Raw genomic sequence first — 20,711 nt, 5'->3', positions numbered from 1 at the left:
AGGAAGGCTTTTTTACAATGACCCATGTGTCACTTTATGCATTATTTCAAACACCAGGCGGCACAATAACTTCAAGAACATCCCACAAAACTACTAGATATCTTACTTATATGTCACTCATGAGATTAGAACAAACAGCAGTGTGGAGAAAAAGTTATTTGCTCATCAGTCACATGACCTATATAATTTAAAGTAACCCCGTCAACCTGCTGCGAATTTCCCCATAATTCATTTGCCGAGCTTTGGATTTGTCCTGACCTGTATACTGGTGAAAAGGCTTCATTAAAAGAGGGCCACGTGGCCCTAGATCGCTCACCTGTTTATCAAAAACTCATCCAAACAATTACCCTAGACAAGCATTCTGACCAAAAGTCTCTATGACAGGTGAGTCAAAAAGTGACCACTACAGTGTTAAAAGGATTATCCATATTTTAGCAGTGCGATAGTTTTTTACCCAACAAATATTCAAACTTTTACTAAAAATCACAAAAAACTTTTAGACCAATTTCAAGGATACTTGGATCAAAACGTACGCAAACTTAGAGTGTTTAACAAGATTTTTCTATTTTAGCTCCGGACCTATTCCACAGCGATTCGAACTCATCCAAGCAATTACCTATACAAGCATCCTACCAAGTTTGATGATATTGAGTCGAAAATGTGAACTAGAATTTAACAAGGTTTTTCCATATCTTGGGCGGTGTGACCTAGTTTTTTTATCCAAATGACCAAGATGTTCGAACTTGACTTAGAAATCATCAAAACAAACTTTCAGACCAATTAACAAAACTATTTGGATCCAAAGTAGCCACTAGAGTGTTAACAAGCCTTTTTCTAAATTTTTAGCCCGGTGACCTACTTTTATCCGAGATGACCATGTTAATTTCTTCCCAGCAATGACCTAGAACAATTTCCTACCAAGTTTGATGACAATTGGTCAAAATTGGACCACTAGAGTGTTAACAATTTTTTTCTATTTTTAGCTCCCTGTGACCTAGTTTTCTCCAAGATGACCCATGTTCAACTCATCCGACATCACCTAGACAAGATCTTGATCAAGTTTGATGATGATTGTGAAAAATGTGACCACTAGATGTTAACCAAGGTTTTTCTTATTTTTTAGCTCCGGGACGCTCTTTTTCAATGCCGAATGACCATGTTCACACTCATCCACTATAAACTAGATAAAAGCCATCCTGACCAAGTTTGATGAGTTGTGCAAAAATGTGATGCTAGAGTGTTAAAAAGGTTTTTTTCTATTTTTAGCTCCGGTGGACCACCTTTTTCATCCGAGAGACCATGTTCGACACTCATCCGAGCTATCACCTAGACAAGCACTTGACCAAGTTTTGATGATGATTGAATGCCAAAAATGTGAGCCGCTAGAGTGTTTAACAAGGTTTTCTTTTTTTTAGCCCGTGACCTACTTTTTCATCCGAGATGACCCATGTTCGATGCTATCACTTAGACAAAGCATACTGACCAAGTTTGATTGATGAGCAAAAATGTGACCTGCTAGAGTGTTAACTCATACTTTTTCATCCGAGATGACTGTTCGATCATCCGAGCTATCACCTACGACAAACATCCTGACCAAGTTTGATGATGATTGAGGCAAAAAAGTGTGACCTCTAGAGTGTTAACAAGGTTTTTCTATTTTTAGCTCTTGTGACCTAGTTTTCTCATCCGAGATGACCCATGTTTCGAACTCATCCGAGCTATCAACTAGATAAGCATCCTGACCAAGTTTGATGATGATTGAGGCAAAAATGTGACCGCTAGAGTGTTAACAACTAAATGTGAACGGACGACGGACGACGGACGATCATCGATCCTAAAAGCTCACCCTGAGCATGCTCAGGTGAGCTAATTAAGGGTTAAGAAACTAACCTTTCTAATATGCATGTCTAGTAGTTTATCTTTCTGCATGATCAGAGACTGGGGTCTATCTTTGTAGCTCTCCGACTGTTTCACAAGCTGGTCTAGATACAAGCTACATGGTATAGGTCCTCTCTTCTTTAACACATGGATTCTATCTAAGTAATTCACCGCTAAACTGGCTTGGCTGTAAAAGGCAAGAAATCATGTGTGTATTTTAAATAATTAGTAAGAATAGTTAAATAAGAATACCTATACAAGTTAAATAACATCTGCAAGTTCTGTTTTTAGAATTGGCAGACTATATAGTTCCTAAAATAAGTACCTTAGAGGCAATTATATTCTTATAAAATACAACTTTAATCTGCATAACTGAACGCTGTATTCTACATAATATAATACTTTGAATTAGTTTTTACAAAGTTCTTTCATATACGTTTTTCATCATTTGAATAGTGTCACTTCATGCTGCTACAATATAATAATATACCAACTATGTATTTTTAATAAATGTTAGAAACAACAGGAACATTTCTGAAGTATACAGGTTAAATGTAATGTTAACCTTTACCCCCTTTGCCACCCAGTATAGAGCCAGGCCAGCCTGCACAGTTATGAAGTCTGACAAGGCTCTACATTGGATGCTAGCTCAATTTTTCCTTTGAATAGACTATTCCCAAATTCAAATGCATTCTAATAAAATTATAAATGCAGAAATAACATTTCTGAAGTATACAAATAAAATGTTAACAACGCAGTATAGAGCCACAGCCAGCCTGCAAATCTATGCAGTCTGACCAATCTCTATACTGCTAGTAGCTCAATATTTGTGTTTTGATATTGAAAATTTTTAAACTTAGAGCAGACTGTTCCAAATTCAATACTGGGCAATTCCATTACATAAATTGTGCATATTCAGGGTTAAAACATTAAATGTCCATATAAAGATAAATATAACATACTGTCTTTGACTGTCTGAGATATCAAATGATGAGGCGAGTGCCATCAGTGAGGGGAGGTAATGACTGTGATGACTACATTCTGGTGGTAACAACTGTTTGGCCTGAAATAACAAAATATCACTATAAATACAGGTCTATGACAGCAAGCTAGAACCAGTCTGTACAGATATCTGTACATTTATGCAAACCAGAATATTTATCACAAGATGGTCAATTTTATGACTTTATTATGAAATACTCTACTATTAATGGAAAGTTATAAATCTAAAGCAGAAATGAGTAAAAATCAAAACTATTTCCAAAAATGGGTCAAAGACAGAAAAGGCCGGGTTGCATTTGTACGCCAAATGTACCATTTACCCATTAATGTCGAAAATTTAATTAAGTGGGTTAACAGGAAGTGGATGAGCTACACACCTAAAATCAAATCCCACGGTATGGGACCATGTGTCAATGCTGTATGCCAAATATCAAGAGGCTGTGATAAGTAGTTGCTAAGAAAACTGTTACGAAAATTTCCTACCATTGACCATTAATGTCAAAAAATTTAACTAATTAAACTAAGTGGATAAACAGGAAGTGGATGAGCGACAGACCTGAAATCAAATCCCACGGTATGGGACCATGTGTCAATGCTGTATGCCAAATATCAAGAGGCTGTGAAAAGTAGTTGCTGAGAAAACTGTTACGAAAATTAATTTTCCTACCATTGACCATTAATGTCGAAAAATTTAACTAATTTAACTAAGTGGATAAACCAGGAAAGTGGATGAGCGACAGACCTGAAATCAAATCCCACGGTATGGGACCATGTGTCAATGCTGTATGCCAAATATCAAGAGGCTGTGATAATTAGTTGCTGAGAAAACTGTTATGAAAATATTTTCCCCGCCCGCCTGCCCGCCCGCCGCCTGACATTCACCATACTATAACCCGGATTTGCACCAGTGCAACCCGGCCAAAAATCATAGTTTAGTCTAACTATGAAGAATTAGATATGATTTAATGATGGGTTTATGAAAATTTTAATAAAAATTATACACTACATTGTTGTTACATGACCTATACATTGTCAACTTACCAAATGTAAAAGTTCAGCTAAAAGTATCACAGCTCGAATAAACAGTTCATCCTCTGATGTTATGATAACTTCAACTAATGCCTGTAAATAACAAAAGTTGACAAAGGTTTGAAACTGTATTTTTTTTTAAAGATTTGTCAGGCTCTATCTTTTTGGAACTGTCTACAAATCAGGATGCTAATTATTGATTTATATTTTGGAAATGCCAAAGCTTTTGCCATCAATTTTAATAATTAAAAGAAATATGATTTTTGTTGACATATATTTTTTTTGCAAATTATGTCAAAGATACTTTAAAATATACTTAATTGTAACTTTAACTGTCTATAAGATAAGACTTTATAAAGAAGGTAGTAAGAGGAGAATACTGGTACTTACATCTAATATACCAGCACCTATCCATGCTGACAACAGCAAAGCTAGATGATTTTCTACTAAATTAGGCCTGAAATTTTCAAATTTTAATTTCATGAATATTGAAAATATTCCAATACATATACATAAACAAGTTCTTGTAAAACAACCCACAGATTCCACTACTAAGCATTCAAAATTGTTGTAATTCCAATTATAAGAACATTTCTAACAAATGATTCAAAATATGCAGCCTATATAAAGATGAAAATAAAATAAAGTCATCATAATCATTTTTATTATGTCGCCAAAAAGTTTCAATTTATTTTATTTTTTTGTTGTTAAATGGATAAAAGAGTTTATTCAAGTAAGAGGGTGACATAAATCTGAAACATGATGATGAGTCTAGATATGTATGGTTATAACTTACCTAACAGTAGAAGTATGTGGAAAAATAGTTTTTGCCCTCGTTAGCAACAAAAAACCTTCAGTGAGATGCCAATTTTCTATCATAGTGGACGGATCTGAAAAATATAGATAGAGCAAATCAAGAATGAAATTATCATGAAAGGAAAATTCTAACACTATTTGGAGATTTCAGTAACAAACATCTACATTATTTTACAACAATGGAAATGTTTCTCATTTTCATTTACAAAAGGAAACCGGAAGACTGCATTATTTCACAACAATGCACTTGCCTCTATCATTCTCTCCATGTACAATATGCATCTACGCTACAATGTGCATGCCTTGTCCAAAGATCCCATATGTCAATTTCTTTTAAAAAACTTTCATGTAATGAAATATGTAAACTTCTTTCCTTAGTCCTTGAAAATAATAACTTTCAATTCAACGGTGATCATTATATACAAAAATTGGGAACAGCAATGGGAAGTTCTATGGCACCCTCTTACGCTTCGCTTTTTATGGGTAAATTTGAAAATGACTTTTTAAGCCAACCTTCTTTAAAACCTAGTTTATGGTTCCGTTTTCTTGATGATATATTTTGTATATGGAGTTATACCCTTGATGATTTGAATGCTTTCATTGATAGTTTGAATAACTTTCATCCATCTCTGTGTACTAACAACAAAACAAGTGATGGCAGTGTTATTCCCTTTATTGTTGAGTATAACCCAACTTTACCTAATATTAGTAATATAATTAAAAAGTATTAGGATTTACTAAAACTTTCAGGTAAATGTTCTGTGCAAAAGCTTTATGAAAGTAAACCTTTGGTTGCATTTAAAAGACCTAAAAATCTAAAAGACATTCTCGTTAATTCTAATATTAGGTTCCTATTCTCCCATTATATGTTGTTATTTAAAGCCTATACTACTTTGTGTTAAAGGTACATCAGACATGTACAATATATACATAAAAAATGATGATATTCCAACTTGTCAGACTAAATGGAACACTTGCTTTCAATTAAGTCAATCTGACTGGAATAAAATACATAGTTGGGTTTTTGACATTACCAATGATTCTTACTTGCAATGGTTTCAGACAAGACTAACACATAGAATATTAGCTACTAATTATCTTCTTTTGAAAATGAATTTATCTGTTACAAGTATGTGTACTTTTTGTAAATCAGAACATGAAACATTGTTACACCTATTTTGGGAATGCTCATTTGTCAAAATATTGATTACAGAAATTATTAAAATTGTTAGGAATCATGATGCTTTATTTGATATTGATTGTAAAACTTTTATATTAGGTTATACAAAAAAGAGCCAGTCAAAGTACAATATCCTATGTCTAGAGATAAAGAAATATGTTTATTTATGTAGGAGAAAAAATATTTTACCAAATATAGATGGATTAATTAGAAGTTTTAAATTAGCCTCTTCAATTATTGATGCATGTGCAACAAATACAAAAGATAACATAATGAATTGGACAATTGTTCAAACAAGAGCTGTCCGTAAGACAGCGCGCTCGACTTTTTTAGTGCTTGCCTATAATACAAAACATTGACAGTTAAGGGCCATAATTCAAATAAAATCTTTGACAGAATTACCTTCTCCTGGACATGTTTGGGAATCATGATTGTAAACAAGTATTCCAACTTTCAAATTAATATCTCAAACAGTTCAGTCAAAAAGTGGACTGGTACTAAAAACTTAACCAAGATTCTAAGTCGATAAAAGGCCTTAATTTTTAAAACAAATCCTTGACAGAGTTACCTTCTCTTGCGTACAGATGGGGGTAATGATGTGAAATAGCATTTAAAGTTTCAAAGCAATATCTCAAAGGGTTAAGGCAATAAGTGGATTTTACCCATATTCAATGTATTTTCTAAGTCAAAAAGGGCATAATTCTGTCAAAAACCTTGACAGAGTTATGTCCTCTTGTCTGTTGATGAAGGTCGTGATGGTAAACAAGTATGGTCAGTTTCAAAGCAATACCTCCAATGGTTTTTGAAATAAAGTGAGGTGGTACAAAAAACTTAACCAAGCTCAATACACTTTCTAAGTGCAAAAAAGGGCCATAATTCTGTCAAAAACCTTGACAGAGTTATGTACTCTTGTCTGTAGATGGAGGTTATGATGGTGAACAAGTATGGTAAGTTTCAAAGCCATACTTGTAATACTTCTGAAATAAAGTGGGGTGGTACGAAAAACTTAACCAAGGTGTGACGCCAACGCCGACGCCAACGCCGACGCCGGGGCGAGTAGGATAGCTCCCCTTTTCATAGAAAAGTCGAGCTAAAAATCATTTAATTCTTTATAGAGTAATGTAAATTTATAATTTATTAATATACAGCCATTGCTTTTTGTTAAAAGTTTGAGTATAAGAAACAACAACATAATGTTTTCTCTGTTCAATCTATGAGCTACCTTTCCTTTTTTTCTCTTCTTTTATTTCCCTTGTGATTTTGTTTGTATATTATTTTGTGTATGTACATTTGTATATATTATTGTGGAAATGTGAAGTTGTGATTAATACTCAATGACAATAATCAATAATTGTTACTAAATCAACAAATATTTGATACATGTGTATATATAATATGATAAATAAAATCTTTGTAAGGTATGGAGGGGGATGCCATCGACTCCCACATACCCATGACGAGGGAAATAAAAAAAAAAAAAAAAAAAAAAAAAAATTCTCTAATATTAGGTCGAATAACAAAAATGCGAAAAGTCCATCCAAATGTAACAGGGCTCATCCGGAAGGGCGATTCAGGCGAAAACTTCGCCGTTTATATTCCAATTTCGCTCTTCCGATTGATCAAAGAGAAGTCAACATCGCCGATAAAATCTTAATTCCCAAATAGTAATTACTTAGCAATGTAAAGAGCAGAGATTGTATCCGCCCATATGACGACCGCTAATTATCATTATCCAATCAGAGCGTCGCTTTATACTACCCTTCTACCTGTAAGCGAAGCAATAGACCGCCTACTCTAAACAGTAAATAATGAGAGCATCGGCCCGAAACGGTATAATTGTGCGATAGTTTTGCGAGTTTAATACGGGATTTGGCGATAATTATAAATTGTTTTTCCCCAATTATCTAAACACATGCAATCTTCCCTAATTGATATACACGATGCACTTCGATGGTGGGTTTTTAACCCGAGTAAAGGCGATGTGCAATGGATTTTTCACGGCTATCACAAAACTGTTAGTCAATTAAAAACAATCAATTTCATTAATGATCAGCGACCAGATTAAAAACTTAATCATAGTTTTGAATGATTTCAGTCTGTTAACATCAATTTTTACTGTAAAATTGTTATGCAACTCACGTCATGGCTACAAGGCGAAATGCCGAAACCGAGCAGTAAGAAAGTTACTGATTCTGATAGTTACACCTACGCGAAAATTTAAGAAAGCCAATTCGCAAAAATCTTGCGATTGGTATGTTGTAGACAGTTGGGGTGTTTGGCATTGTTCTCTTTGTAGAAATGCCAAATTTGACACAGTTTACGCATGTGGGCAAGAAATCCCGGCTTAACTACATATCGGTCGTATATCATGTAACGTGTATATAACAACAACATTTGTCTGGAGAGAAGTGTTCTTATTGTTTCAAAATAAAGTCGTAAATATGACGCTCAGAATAAGATTTATTAATATTGTAAATTTTAAAAAGCATTATTTATATTATAAAGATATTACCGAATTTAACATTTCATGAAAATAAAGGGAGGTAATTAGAAATTAATTTTCTACACTTTTTCAGTCAAATTTTTCAATAAGAAATGAATGTATGTAATTTTAGTGATCAAATATAATGTGCACAAATGTTTGCAGTACATATTTTACATATTCTTTGATGTTTGAAAATTGTTTTATAAGCATAATTATATGCATATAAATGTGACATTACAACATTCAGGACTTTGAGAGAAATTTCTTTTACCAGAAGAGATATTATTATTCAATATCCAATGTGACTTCATCTTCTTTTAAAGGTGAGGAAAGTAAAGTAAAAAATATGAAATTGATTTTAACATCATATCTTTTCTTACACATTAATAACACATATTTAGAGAAAGCTTATAAATAGCTGATCAATAGATATCAAAAATAATTTTTTATATTCATATTTGCAGCTCAAAAACATTTAGATGCCATTGCCTGATCTACTCCTAAATAATTAATCTACTTTTAATTAATACTACTATTAATTAATAAACTTGAGAAATATTATAAGTGATGTTAATTGTGTTTATATTATAATTAAAGGATGTATAGCCATGCATGTTAATGCATACACATTGGGTTGTTTCCCTTCTCCCTAATTTTGGCGAGGTTGTCACTTCTCCCTAAAATTTCCCACCAGGATGAGCCCTGATGTAATAGAAGTAGATGTACACATTGCAGCTCCATTATTGAAAGCAATATATTTAGTAGTACTAATATTCCTGGTAAGAATTATCATGTAAATAACAATACTGATTGTTCTACGAAAAATGTTATATATCTTGTCACTTGTGATAAATGTAAAGAGCAATATGTTGGTCAAACGAAGCAACAAGTGTCTAAACGCATGAATAGCCATAGGTTTTGATATCAACAATTTTTCCGATCCATTATTTTCGACCAATGTCGCTACACACTTTAATAAAACCAATCATTGTATTAAGGATTTTAAATTTATGCCTATAGAGATTGTCACCGATGATATGGAACGCTTATTACAAGAATCATACTGGATTCATAAGCTTAACACATTATCTCCTAATGGTATGAATGCAAAAGTTTTGTACAATATATAACTTTGTCATTATTGAGCCGGTATACATATACATGTAGTATGTTTTTTCTCATATCAAGGTTTTTTATTATTATTAATTATGAGAATTTTTGTATCACATGTGCAGATCCATATTATATGTGTAATTTATTGTATATTGCTGTATTTATATTCATTTTATTGGACAAAGTTTTTATTCCCGCGTTAACGTCACGTTCTGTTTAGCGTATAGTTAAACGGACGTTGCGTCATTTGTCATTTTATAAACGTCAATGTTTTCTGAAGAAGACTAAACGTCGAAAGCTTAAGAAAAGCGTTTGTTTTTATTGAACTGATTATATAAATTTCTTTTATAGAATTCAAATAAAACAAAATGTTTTTTTTTTCTTTCTCAAAATATATGCTCATATGGTTAATGTATCAACAATCTTTTCAGCAGATTGGAATAGCCTATAGTCCAACATTTTTTACAATGCCTTTCATCACAATTACATGTACTTTTGACCTTCATGATTATACGATTGTGAATCTTAAAAAAATATTGTGCTATATAATACCACAATGCACTCCAAATCGAGATATATTTAAGAAATATAAACAAAACAACCTCTGTAAAATATGTCAGAAAGATTTTCCCCCTATTATTATTTAAAGCTGACACAGATTTATCATACAGATATATTGTATTATAAATGCAAACTTACCAATACTAATAAGGGCCTCATTGAAGTTAGTTGTCCATTTAGGCAGTGAGATATGGAACAGCTCATATATCAACTCAACTATCCCTTGCTGTAGCAAAAAAAATATATAACAATAATTAATAACAATTCAGACTACCTACATGTACTCTTATCACTTTTGTACAAACGTTTATTTTTCGTTCATATTCATAAATTTGAGAAATAACAAAATAAATTATTATTTCAAATTCATAAATTTGACTAATAACAAAATTGTTTTTAGTTATTATCATAATACCTACAATTATTTATTCTATTTGTCATGTATTTTCTTTGGAAACAAAATGAATTGGGTAGTTCTTATTGGAAAAATACTACTCTGAATTTAGTGAAAAGGTGTACTACCTACTTTACAGTTTCAAAAATTTTCACTAACCATTTGCAAAAGGAATATAAGAACTGGATAATCAGTACTTATCAAACGCAGTAGAAAAATAGCTTAAATATACAAGAACCCATTGGTATTTCATGTAGGCAATAAATAAAACATTATTCTTACATCTAAGATAATTAGACATAAAGAATTAAAGTTTACTTACTCGAATATCTGTAAATGGAAGATAGAGGATTCCAACAAGTGACTGTAACCCTGTACCATCTGGCCGACAGAAACGTATGATTCCTGAATAATGTATATACAAAATGTAATATAGTATATAATAGTTCCTTAAATATTCCATATTATATATAACAACAATACCCTCAAATAACAAGAGGGCCATGATGGCCCTGAGGTCGCTCACCTGTATATAGGCCCCCCCCCCCCCCAACGTTGCAGGGCCAATTTAACCCAAGGGCTTTTATTTGCACAAACTTGGTAGACACCCATAAGAAGATGTTTCATGCTAAACATCTAAGCTCTAGCTCATTGGGCTTTTTTAAAAGAAGATTTTTTTAAAGTTTTTACTATACACATATAGTTAAAAACAATGACACCCCTGGGGCCGGACCAGGGCTTTTATTTGAACAAACTTTGTAGACATTTACTAGAAGATGTTTCATGCTTAATATCTAAACTCTAGCTATTTGGGTTTTTTTCAAAGAAGATTTTAAGTTTTTACTATACGCATATAAAGAAAATCAGTGACCCCAGGGGCTGGGCCAATTTTGACCCCAGGTCTTTTATTTGAACAAACTTTGTACACTCGCTAAAAGATGTTTCATGCTTAATATCTTAACTCTAGCTATTTGGGTTTTTTCAAGGAAGATTTTTTAAGTTTTTGCTATACACATTAAAGGAAAATTAATGACCCCCGGGGCGGTGCCAATTTTGACCCCAGGGCTTTTATTTGAACAAACTTGGTAGACACCTATTAGAACATGTTTGATGCTAAATATCTTAGCCATAGCTCTTTGAGTTCTTTAAAAGAAGATTTTTTAAGTTTTTACTATATGCATATAGGGAAAATCAATGACCCCCTGGGGCGGGGCCAATTTTGACCCAGGGCTTTTTATTTGAACAAACTTGGTAGACACTTATTAGAACATGTTTCATGCTAAATATCTTAGCTCTAACTCTTTTGGTTCTTTAAAAGAAGATTTCTTAAGTTTTTACTATATGCATATAGGGAAAATCAATGACCCCCTGGGGCGGGGCCAATTTTGACCCCAGGGCTTTTATTTGAACAAACTTGGTAGACACTTATTAGAACATGTTTGATGCTCCATATCTTAGCCATAGCTCTTTGAGTTCTTTAAAAGAAGACTTTTTAAGTTTTTACTATATGCATATAGGGAAAATCAATGACCCCCCCCCCCGGGGCGGGGCCAATTTTGACCCCAGGGCTTTTATTTGAACAAACTTGGTAGACACCCATTAGAACATGTTTCATGCTAAATATCTTAGCTCTAGCTCTTTGGGTTCTTTAAAAGAAGATTTTTATTTGAACAAACTTGGTAGACACTCACTAGAGGATGTTTCATGCCAAATATCTAAGCTCTAGCTCTTATGGTTTTTTCAAAGAAGATATTTAAAGTTTTTTCTTTCGGTTGCCATGGCAACCAGAGTTCTGCATGGAATTAAATTCTTTGAACAAAGGAACATTCCTGTGAAGTTTGGATGAAATTGGCTTAGTGGTTTATGAGGAGATGTCATTTAAAGTAAAAGTTTACGGCCGGACGCCGGACGAAAAGCGATCACAAAAGCTCACCCTGTGACAGGTGAGCTAAAAATAAAATATACCTCCATCATGTTAAGTTACATATTTAATTTTCTGTTACTCTACACATTTAAATGCTTAAAATCCTAAAAACAACAGCAGCAGTAAAAGTCAGTTTCTCTCCAAAAAATATGTAATACAAATTAACATTATATTGTTAAAAATAAAGGTATCATGGCTTCTTGCCTATAAGCTATATAGCAACCTAACATATTTTACGTCACACCAACACAATTTAGGTCATATGGCGACGTTCCAGCTTTACTGGTGGATGAACACCTCAGATGCCCTTCCATGCATTATTTCAGGCACAAATGGGCACCTGAGTTGAACCATTGATGTTCTGTAAGCTAGCTGGATAACATACATGCAGTTTCCACTAAAACTAAATTTTACCTGGCCATGATCTCATGACAGTAATGACAGCCATCTTGCTTGCTGTAAATCTGGCATCTCTGTCCTCACTGAAATATATGTAACCTGTACCATTTATATGTTAAACAGATTAGTTTTAGACAAAATATCTGAGCAGTAATATAAACTCAAAGCTCCTGTATAGTTTACATGACTCAGTAAAAAGAAATGGCAATGCCAGGAAAAGACCAGGCATAGTGGTTTAAGAGTCTGCCTCTAAAGCGAGGAAATGGTGTTGAGCTCTGGTATGTACCATATTTCTTCATAGATTTTCTACTTTAACTTTGTTTTTTTAAGACAAGATATGCCATTTTGATCATATTTTATTGTTCTCAAATACAATTCAATTCCGATATGGAGTAACTATTTTCCGCTAGGGTTGTACAATATTCCATCAGATGGGAAAAAATACATAGTTGTGTACAACTAAAATACAAACAATTGTTATATTTTGTCATAAAAAACTAAGGTAATAATTAGAATCAATTTTTAAACTTTTTAGCCCCTTAGTCAAATACTAACCTCTGTTACTGGTTATTGAATTTTCTAACTGGTTTTTAGCTAAAAACAGATAAACATGACACCCCATTAATAACCTAAAGAAAATTGATTTATATAGTCTCATAAACTGACATACATATTTAGTATATATTTGACTCTCACCTTGTCTGTTCAAGTGATTCCCCTGAATAACTAAAATGGCAATCTGTAAACGGAGCTATCAATTGCTGAAAGTTAATGAAGAACACATAAATATGTTAATAAATAACTGAAGCATAAAGTGATAAAATCTCTAAACATAATAAATTTACAAACATTCAACAACTTCACCGAAATGTAAATTAATAGGAAATCCTTGTGGAGTTTTAAGTAAAATATAAACAATCTTCTACAGTTTAGCCAGATAAGCTACTTCAGTAAGGCTGCTATTTTTACTTTACTTAATCTATTTATCTGCTTGTTTTGGTTGTGTTAGCCATATGTTATTTTCAAAACTTTACTGATCAAAAAAGAACCATCAACCTTTTGTTAGTTAACTGTATAGTTATCTCTTATGTAAACTTTCTATGTCCTTGTCAGATATCTAACAAAAAAGCAGCTGTACTAATAATTCAATATAAGGAACTTATATTATTAAAACAATCTGCATTTAAAACCACAAATAATCTGATGAGGCGAATACATAAAAAAATCTACCTCTAAGTCTGTATTAAATCTCACAAAATGCCTGGTAGATGGGAAATTAACAAGATGTAGTATGGTTGATACAATAGACTCATTGATACGTGGATACTGATGACAATCTAAAATCTTACGTAACAACATGCTTATACCACCACAATGAGCAACTAGGTCTGGGTTGTGGTATGCTGAAAAATAATAATACAAGTACTTTAATTTGTTAGATTGCTTGTCTGGTTTTTACACTAGATTTTAACACATTTTAATTGTATCTTGGTGGGTCTGTCCACCTAACTGTCTTTCCTGGATAACTAACCAGTAATTATCAATTTCTCTGCAATATTCAATTAATTTCTCTGTAATACTTTAATCATATCCGTGTTTTGAAACAAATACATAACATGACATTCAACAATTTAAAATCGTAACTACCAACTGTAATATCATAAAACATGCTTTTAAATTTTACAGTTAATTATTTACACACATTTAAAGGAAATTCCCAAAATTTTGATGTAAAAAATTAGAGATAGTAGAAGCAGTATTATGGACAAACATTAAATGAGTTTCCTCAAACACTGTCAAGGAAAATAAGTTTTCAAATTAACTTTCCTTAAGATAAGAACATAATATTTATCATTCTTGTTTAGATTTTAATGCACTTAAAATAATTTCAAATATTATACTAAATCTAACATACAAATGTATATATGACATTAGAAGGGTAAATAATGAAAACATACTTAATTCACAAATACAAGCTAGTGATGCTCTAACCATTCTGTCCCTTTCATTGACTCCATCATTACCAATAGCAACAAGAGGTTGAACCAATGACCTTGGCATCTTGGAAGGAAGATCAGATGAAAATTTTCTAGCCAACTTTTGGGCGTGAATTCTTTCAATTTCATTGTCAAGACACAGGTCCAATGATCTGATTTATAAACATAAAAAAGAAAATTAAATATTTTCAAAATCTCAATGAAAAGGATTCCGCAAGGTTTTAAATATACATGTACTTAATTGTAGAAAATCAAAGCTATGAAAGGCAATGAAAAATGTTGACAATACCTTATTTCAAATAATTTTTTCTTCTTTTTAATTTGTAAACAAAGAACAGAGAAAGAATATATACAAAAATCTAGAAATCATTTTTTCACATGTAAAGAAAAATCCATCCAATCAGGAATATCAACAGTCATCAAATTAGGTAAATTGGGGGAAAAAGATGAGTTTTTCATCAAATATTATACTCAAATGCCCCCTTATGTTTATGATTAAAAATTCTACCTTTTCCATAAATCTTAACTACTAAGACACTGTTGCACACTTTAAGCAATTGAGTTCTTTTTTCAGCAGTTGGGTTGGAAAATTACAACATTACTGTAACAGTGTTGACTTGACTTTAAACCCAATGTAACAAAGTAATAATATTTATAAAATCAAGCATAAAAATAGTATACAGTCCAACCCCGTTTATTCGAAGTGCCTGGGACTGAATATTTACTTCGAATAATCGATGGGTTCGAATAATCGAAATCCGAATATTGTGATAGACGAAAACTACTCAACTTTGACGAATCGTAGTAAAACTACCGTTTAAAACACATTTACTTCCTGTAATCAATTGAGAAAAATAAATATTAAAGAAAAGATGCGTAAAAATTATTGTATTGACATTGAAGACATAAATACTTGCATTTTATTCTACATTATGTATCGCTTCGTTTCACGCAAAACCTTGATAATGGCCGTGTTGTCACTACGGTATTTACAGCTAAACTCTGGTATTTTCCATTAGGAAAAAGGCTCTTATGTAGCGTTTTGGATGTTTTGACAAATTTACATATACGGTATGTATGAAAAATATTGCTGTCATCTTCAAGCAATAACAGTAACAAAATCGGACACGGTGCATTGCTTTTTATTTTCGGTAATTAAAGTTGATTAAAGAACACAAAAAGAGCTATTATCACGATTGTCTAAATACATGCATGACTATTGATGTTTTTCACAAGTCGACCAGCCAGCGAGCGGATCTGCGCCATTAAGTCTGACTTCGAATAATAATTAGGCTGGCTTCGAATAATAGGTGTGAAATTCTTTCATAATTGTATAGTCGGGACCGAAATTTTACTTCGAAAAATAGGAGGTATTCGGATAATGCATTTCGAATAATACGCTCGTATTTATATTGATTTATATAGAGATAAAAACGGGACCGCCGACCTACTTCGGATAATGCCGGGTATTCGAATAAAGGGTTGTCGAATAACCGGGGTCGGACTGTAAAATGTTTTACCTTGCAATAAAATAATCCAAATGTAAGTCCAGTAGAACCTGGACAGATTCATCATCTGTTAATAAATGTTTGATAACACGTAATGTCCCAGCTCGAACTTCCTTAGGTGCATGTAGCAGATTTACACTTAAACTGTAAATGTATAGTTGAAAATCAATAATAATATGTGAGGTCATCAAATTATGAAATCTATTGCATTTTTAGACATATACTGAAAAAAAATCTAACTCCATCCAGGGCTTACAGGTAGGAGATGAGGCTTTTCTTTAAATTTGGAGAAAAATGACAAATTATTATTGCACAAGGGGAATAAAATAAACTTTATAAGATTTGTATGATTTTAAAGATATTTCATGATGAGATGATGCTCCAAAGATTTAACAGCCAGACAAGATATATTCTTTCTTTTCAAGACAATTTTAGGTCACAAAAAGCAAAATTAATACATTTATTGAGCAAATTTTCATGTTAATCCAAGTGTCTTTTTCCACACCTTTGACATAAACAGAAATTTGGCATTTGTTAATCTTAAATCAATTGTAATGATAATTTTCACATTTCTGATATCAAGACTTATACACATAAATTCATACCATATTAAGATGCTCCGCAGAGGGAATCCCAAGTTTGCTGTTCCTCCACATTTATTGATAAGTTTTACAAAAACATTCAGATAACCAAGCTTCTTAGCTTTGGAAAAAGAATGTTCTTTTATCACATATGTCAAAATTTCTTTCACATTTTCTACAGGCTCTGTAAAACAAAAGCAAGTTTGTAATCATAAGCTTAACAATTCAGCTAACCATTACCTTTAAATAAAAGAAAATAACAGGAGTTTTAAATAATTGAGAGTTAAGAAATGCTCCTTTTCATTAACAACTTGTATTTCTAATAAATGAATCGTCTTAATTAAATATAAGGAGATTACTTTTTTCAGCAAAGATAATTCATTACCCAAACTATTAAGTGTTTGGAAGAATTACAACTTATAACTGGCCTTTTATAGAAAATAAAACAAAGTTAGAATTAAATTTTTTTTACATCTAGTGTAATCTCTATGATCAGGAATATATGTTAAAACTACAAAATGAAATATAGTGGTCTGCAAATTTAGTGGTCACAAGCCCATTGACCTATGGGTAATAGAATTCGGGTTTGGTCCATAATATTTCCTAAGTCACCTGACCAACTAGGCAAAACCTATGGTACTAGGAGTAAGCTAGAGACTACAATCAAACGATGATGTAGTTCCTGTGTAACATCTTAGACAAATAACAACATTTGCTACAAACTTCTACACCTTAACATGTTTTTCCAGAAAATAATTAAAATGCAAATGCCTGTCTTACTTGTACTGCTAGAATGAAGAAAAACATTACAGAATATTGCTGACTTTGTGTTTGAGACTTTTTTTTGTTAAATGGTGGCACCCACAAACAGCAAATGACATTTAAAATTTTTGACAGATATATACATTTTAATATTTTCAAACTAAAAATAAAACAAAAAAACATTTATTTCATTTTTGAAGTTTCTTACAGATATACATGTGTAGTCTTTTTGTGAAAGAAGTTTCACTGAGCTACTGATTTGGAGAACTTATTTAATTAACAAAACAGGTTGTGGTTACTGAAAACTGACTGTTTGTCATTTGGATGCTTAGCGTTATATCTTTCATGCTACGCCCTTGTGATATATTCCTAACACCCAAATTCCAAACAGTGATTTTATTTAGAGATAAAATTACTGTGTTAACCCTTTCCCCCATGAGCATATTGTGAAAAATGGCCATTTTCACTGAAAAGCCTCCTCTTACAAGTTCAAACTGCTATGAAACTATTACAAATGCTTCAATACTAATCAAACTTGGCACAAATGTTGACTGGACCATTGCCTTTGTAACGACATGCTCAGTCTTAAATTTCCTGTAACCATGGCAACGAGGGGACATCTCAAAATTGCCAAAAATCTCTTTTTTGCCTCGATTTTTTCCATCAAATTTTATTTCAAAGTGCTGCAACTTCTCAAGGGATTGAGATAGAGTCAAAGGCTTTTCAGCATTGGTTACACGTTACCTTATGATCAACCTGGGGACATTTTAAGCCTCTCACAAGTCCAAAATTTTCTTGGCGATGAGGGGGACTCCGCCCCCTTCAAACCCCCCAAACAGAAGGGGGCACATCCCCCTTCTGGCAACCCCCTGATGTATAATTTGGATGGGGGACGGCGCCGAAAAAATGGTCACTTTTTTTAAAAACATTTCTCAAACGAAAAACAGTGTTTGGGGTCTAAATAGGACATTTTTTCACTGTTTGAGGCCTCAAAAGGGGGGGGGGGGGGCAAAAAGCCGTCGAAACACGCTTATATAAGGGAAAAGGTTAAATAAAATCTCTGTTGGGGATATATTATTTCTAAAACAAGGCATTTCCATTGCATGTACTGGTACATGAGTTGGGTAATACGGTGACTCTTTATCTGTCAAAAATCCAATCTTGTGGTAAGTGTTCTATATCAGAACCCTGTTATGATGCCAACAAGGCCACCAAAACCAATTTTGCACCTCTCTGAACATTAAGCTTGAAACACTGTGGGACAAGCCAAAGTCAGGGCCAGCTTTGCAAAACCAGTCATTAACTTCCCTGTATAAATACCAGACTAATATCAAGTAGGGCAGCAAGACTACATGGCAAATAGTGACTTAAATGGCAAAGCGCTTCCAACAGAGACCAGAAGCATCCTACACAGATACAGTTATCCTGACATTTGAAAGCTCATCTTTATTGACATTTTACATAGTTCTGTTTTTTAAAGAAAATGAAGATATATTGTTTTAGATAATTTTCTTTCCATTTGAAATTTAATAAATTGAAGTCTTTGACTTGTCCTGCTATAGACTACATGTGTATATATATATAGGAAATTAAATAATAAGCAATTAAAATACCATCAACTGGTGTATATTCAGGGTATTTGGCACATTTGTGAGAAATAATATGGAATAAAAATATAAAACAAATTATACACATACTGTATGCTTACAATTGGTCTTATTCAAGTTAATGTCAGTTTGGGCATAAATAAAATCATGTTTTTTTCATACTTATTCAGGTAATTGGAAAATAAACAATAAACTGCCCATTTTTATGTGATTTGTGATGGTTTGATACAAGATACAGATGTAGAAACCTTTTGCGAGAAATATTATGTCACTGTTGAGCAGGTGCGACGAGATTATCCAAGTGTAAACAAAATCCGCGATTTAATATACACCGGGATTTTAGATCAGTCAAGGATATATATCTATTTCTATATTAGTGAAATGTTCATTGTCATTTCTGGCTGGGCGCGCCATTTTTAATGTAAATCAATGATAATTGGCTGGGTATTTTGATAACAGAACTAAAGAATAATCGTCGAGGAATTCTGATTGAAATTGGATGCAGTGCATGAAATACCGAATGACACCTTAAAAACGAAAAATAATTAATTAACAAAAGTTTGTTTAAAATCTGACTTCCCCGTTCATAGGCTCTGCCTACTTTCATACGGGGAAGTCAAAGTCTTTGTCTTGCCCGGCTTTAGACTACATGCGTATATTTAAAAGAAAATCAAATAAAAGCCAATTAAAAATTAAATAGAATTTAATACTTATCAATTAAATTTTCTGTGTCAGTTCTAGTTAGGCGCCACCATTTACAATGTAACTCGATGATAAAAGACGGTGTATTCCCATAACGGAACAAATCTCAACTTTTCAGATAAATAACAAATGTCGAGGGTTCCGGGTGAAAACGGAAGCGATGCATGAAATACCGAATGAAACCTTTAAAACAGAAAAAATGAAAGGAATTTTTAAGCGATGCATGAAATACCGAATGACACCTTTAAAACAGAAAAAATGAAAGGAATTTTTAACGACTTCCCCGCATCGTATACACACCGGTCAGTAAGACCGGTGTACACATTGGACTTCCCCGTTCATAGGGTTTGCCTAATTTCATATTATTATTTATTTGACCGTTATCATCATTGTGTTACATATATAGAAAATTTCAACAAGGAAATAGAAAGTCAGTCTCACCTTTGGCAAAATCTAGTTGTACATTTTCTTCTCCACTGCCATGTCTCCCTGAAAAAAATAAACATATATCGAATATTTTGAGAAATAGAATATTTCTTATTGTAAATACATGTATGATTAATGAACCTGTTGCCGTTACCTCTGAATCTTCCACTGCGAAATCTCTGTCCGCTGTGCTGGCGGACCATAGCAGCCGCCATCTTCGGCTAAATACGACAGTTGTTTTTCGGCTTGTCGTTAATATGTCTGGGATGCAATATTTCATAAGTATAAGAAAATTTACCAATGTTTCAATGTCAAGCTAACTATATGATTGATTTGAAATACATGAA

At 32.7% G+C, this 20,711-nt stretch overlaps 1 protein-coding gene across 1 annotated transcript; it reads right to left on the bottom strand.

The window, feature by feature from the left end:
* Positions 1-1,890: 1,890 nt before the first annotated feature.
* On the bottom strand, positions 1,891-20,639 carry LOC132740889 (rapamycin-insensitive companion of mTOR-like; the record flags this gene model as incomplete). The annotated part of the gene is made up of 15 exons (XM_060728936.1): positions 20,519-20,639; positions 20,380-20,427; positions 16,892-17,051; positions 16,299-16,430; positions 14,740-14,930; positions 14,012-14,184; positions 13,478-13,542; positions 12,797-12,864; positions 10,781-10,863; positions 10,203-10,290; positions 4,706-4,799; positions 4,300-4,366; positions 3,922-4,002; positions 2,841-2,941; positions 1,891-2,065 (listed from the first exon to the last, which is right to left on the bottom strand). Coding segments are annotated over exons 1-15 (1,587 nt in total), but the record flags the coding sequence as incomplete, so codon positions are not given.
* Between the last annotated feature and the right edge of the window lie 72 nt (positions 20,640-20,711).

The sequence above is a fragment of the Ruditapes philippinarum genome, unplaced genomic scaffold (genome assembly GCF_026571515.1).
Source record: "Ruditapes philippinarum isolate M1 unplaced genomic scaffold, ASM2657151v2 ctg5927_1_1_1_1, whole genome shotgun sequence".
In the NCBI taxonomy this organism is placed as follows: Eukaryota; Metazoa; Mollusca; class Bivalvia; order Venerida; family Veneridae; genus Ruditapes; species Ruditapes philippinarum.
The sequence above is the reverse complement of the archived record's forward strand: the minus strand, read 5'-3'. Positions and strand labels throughout refer to the sequence as shown.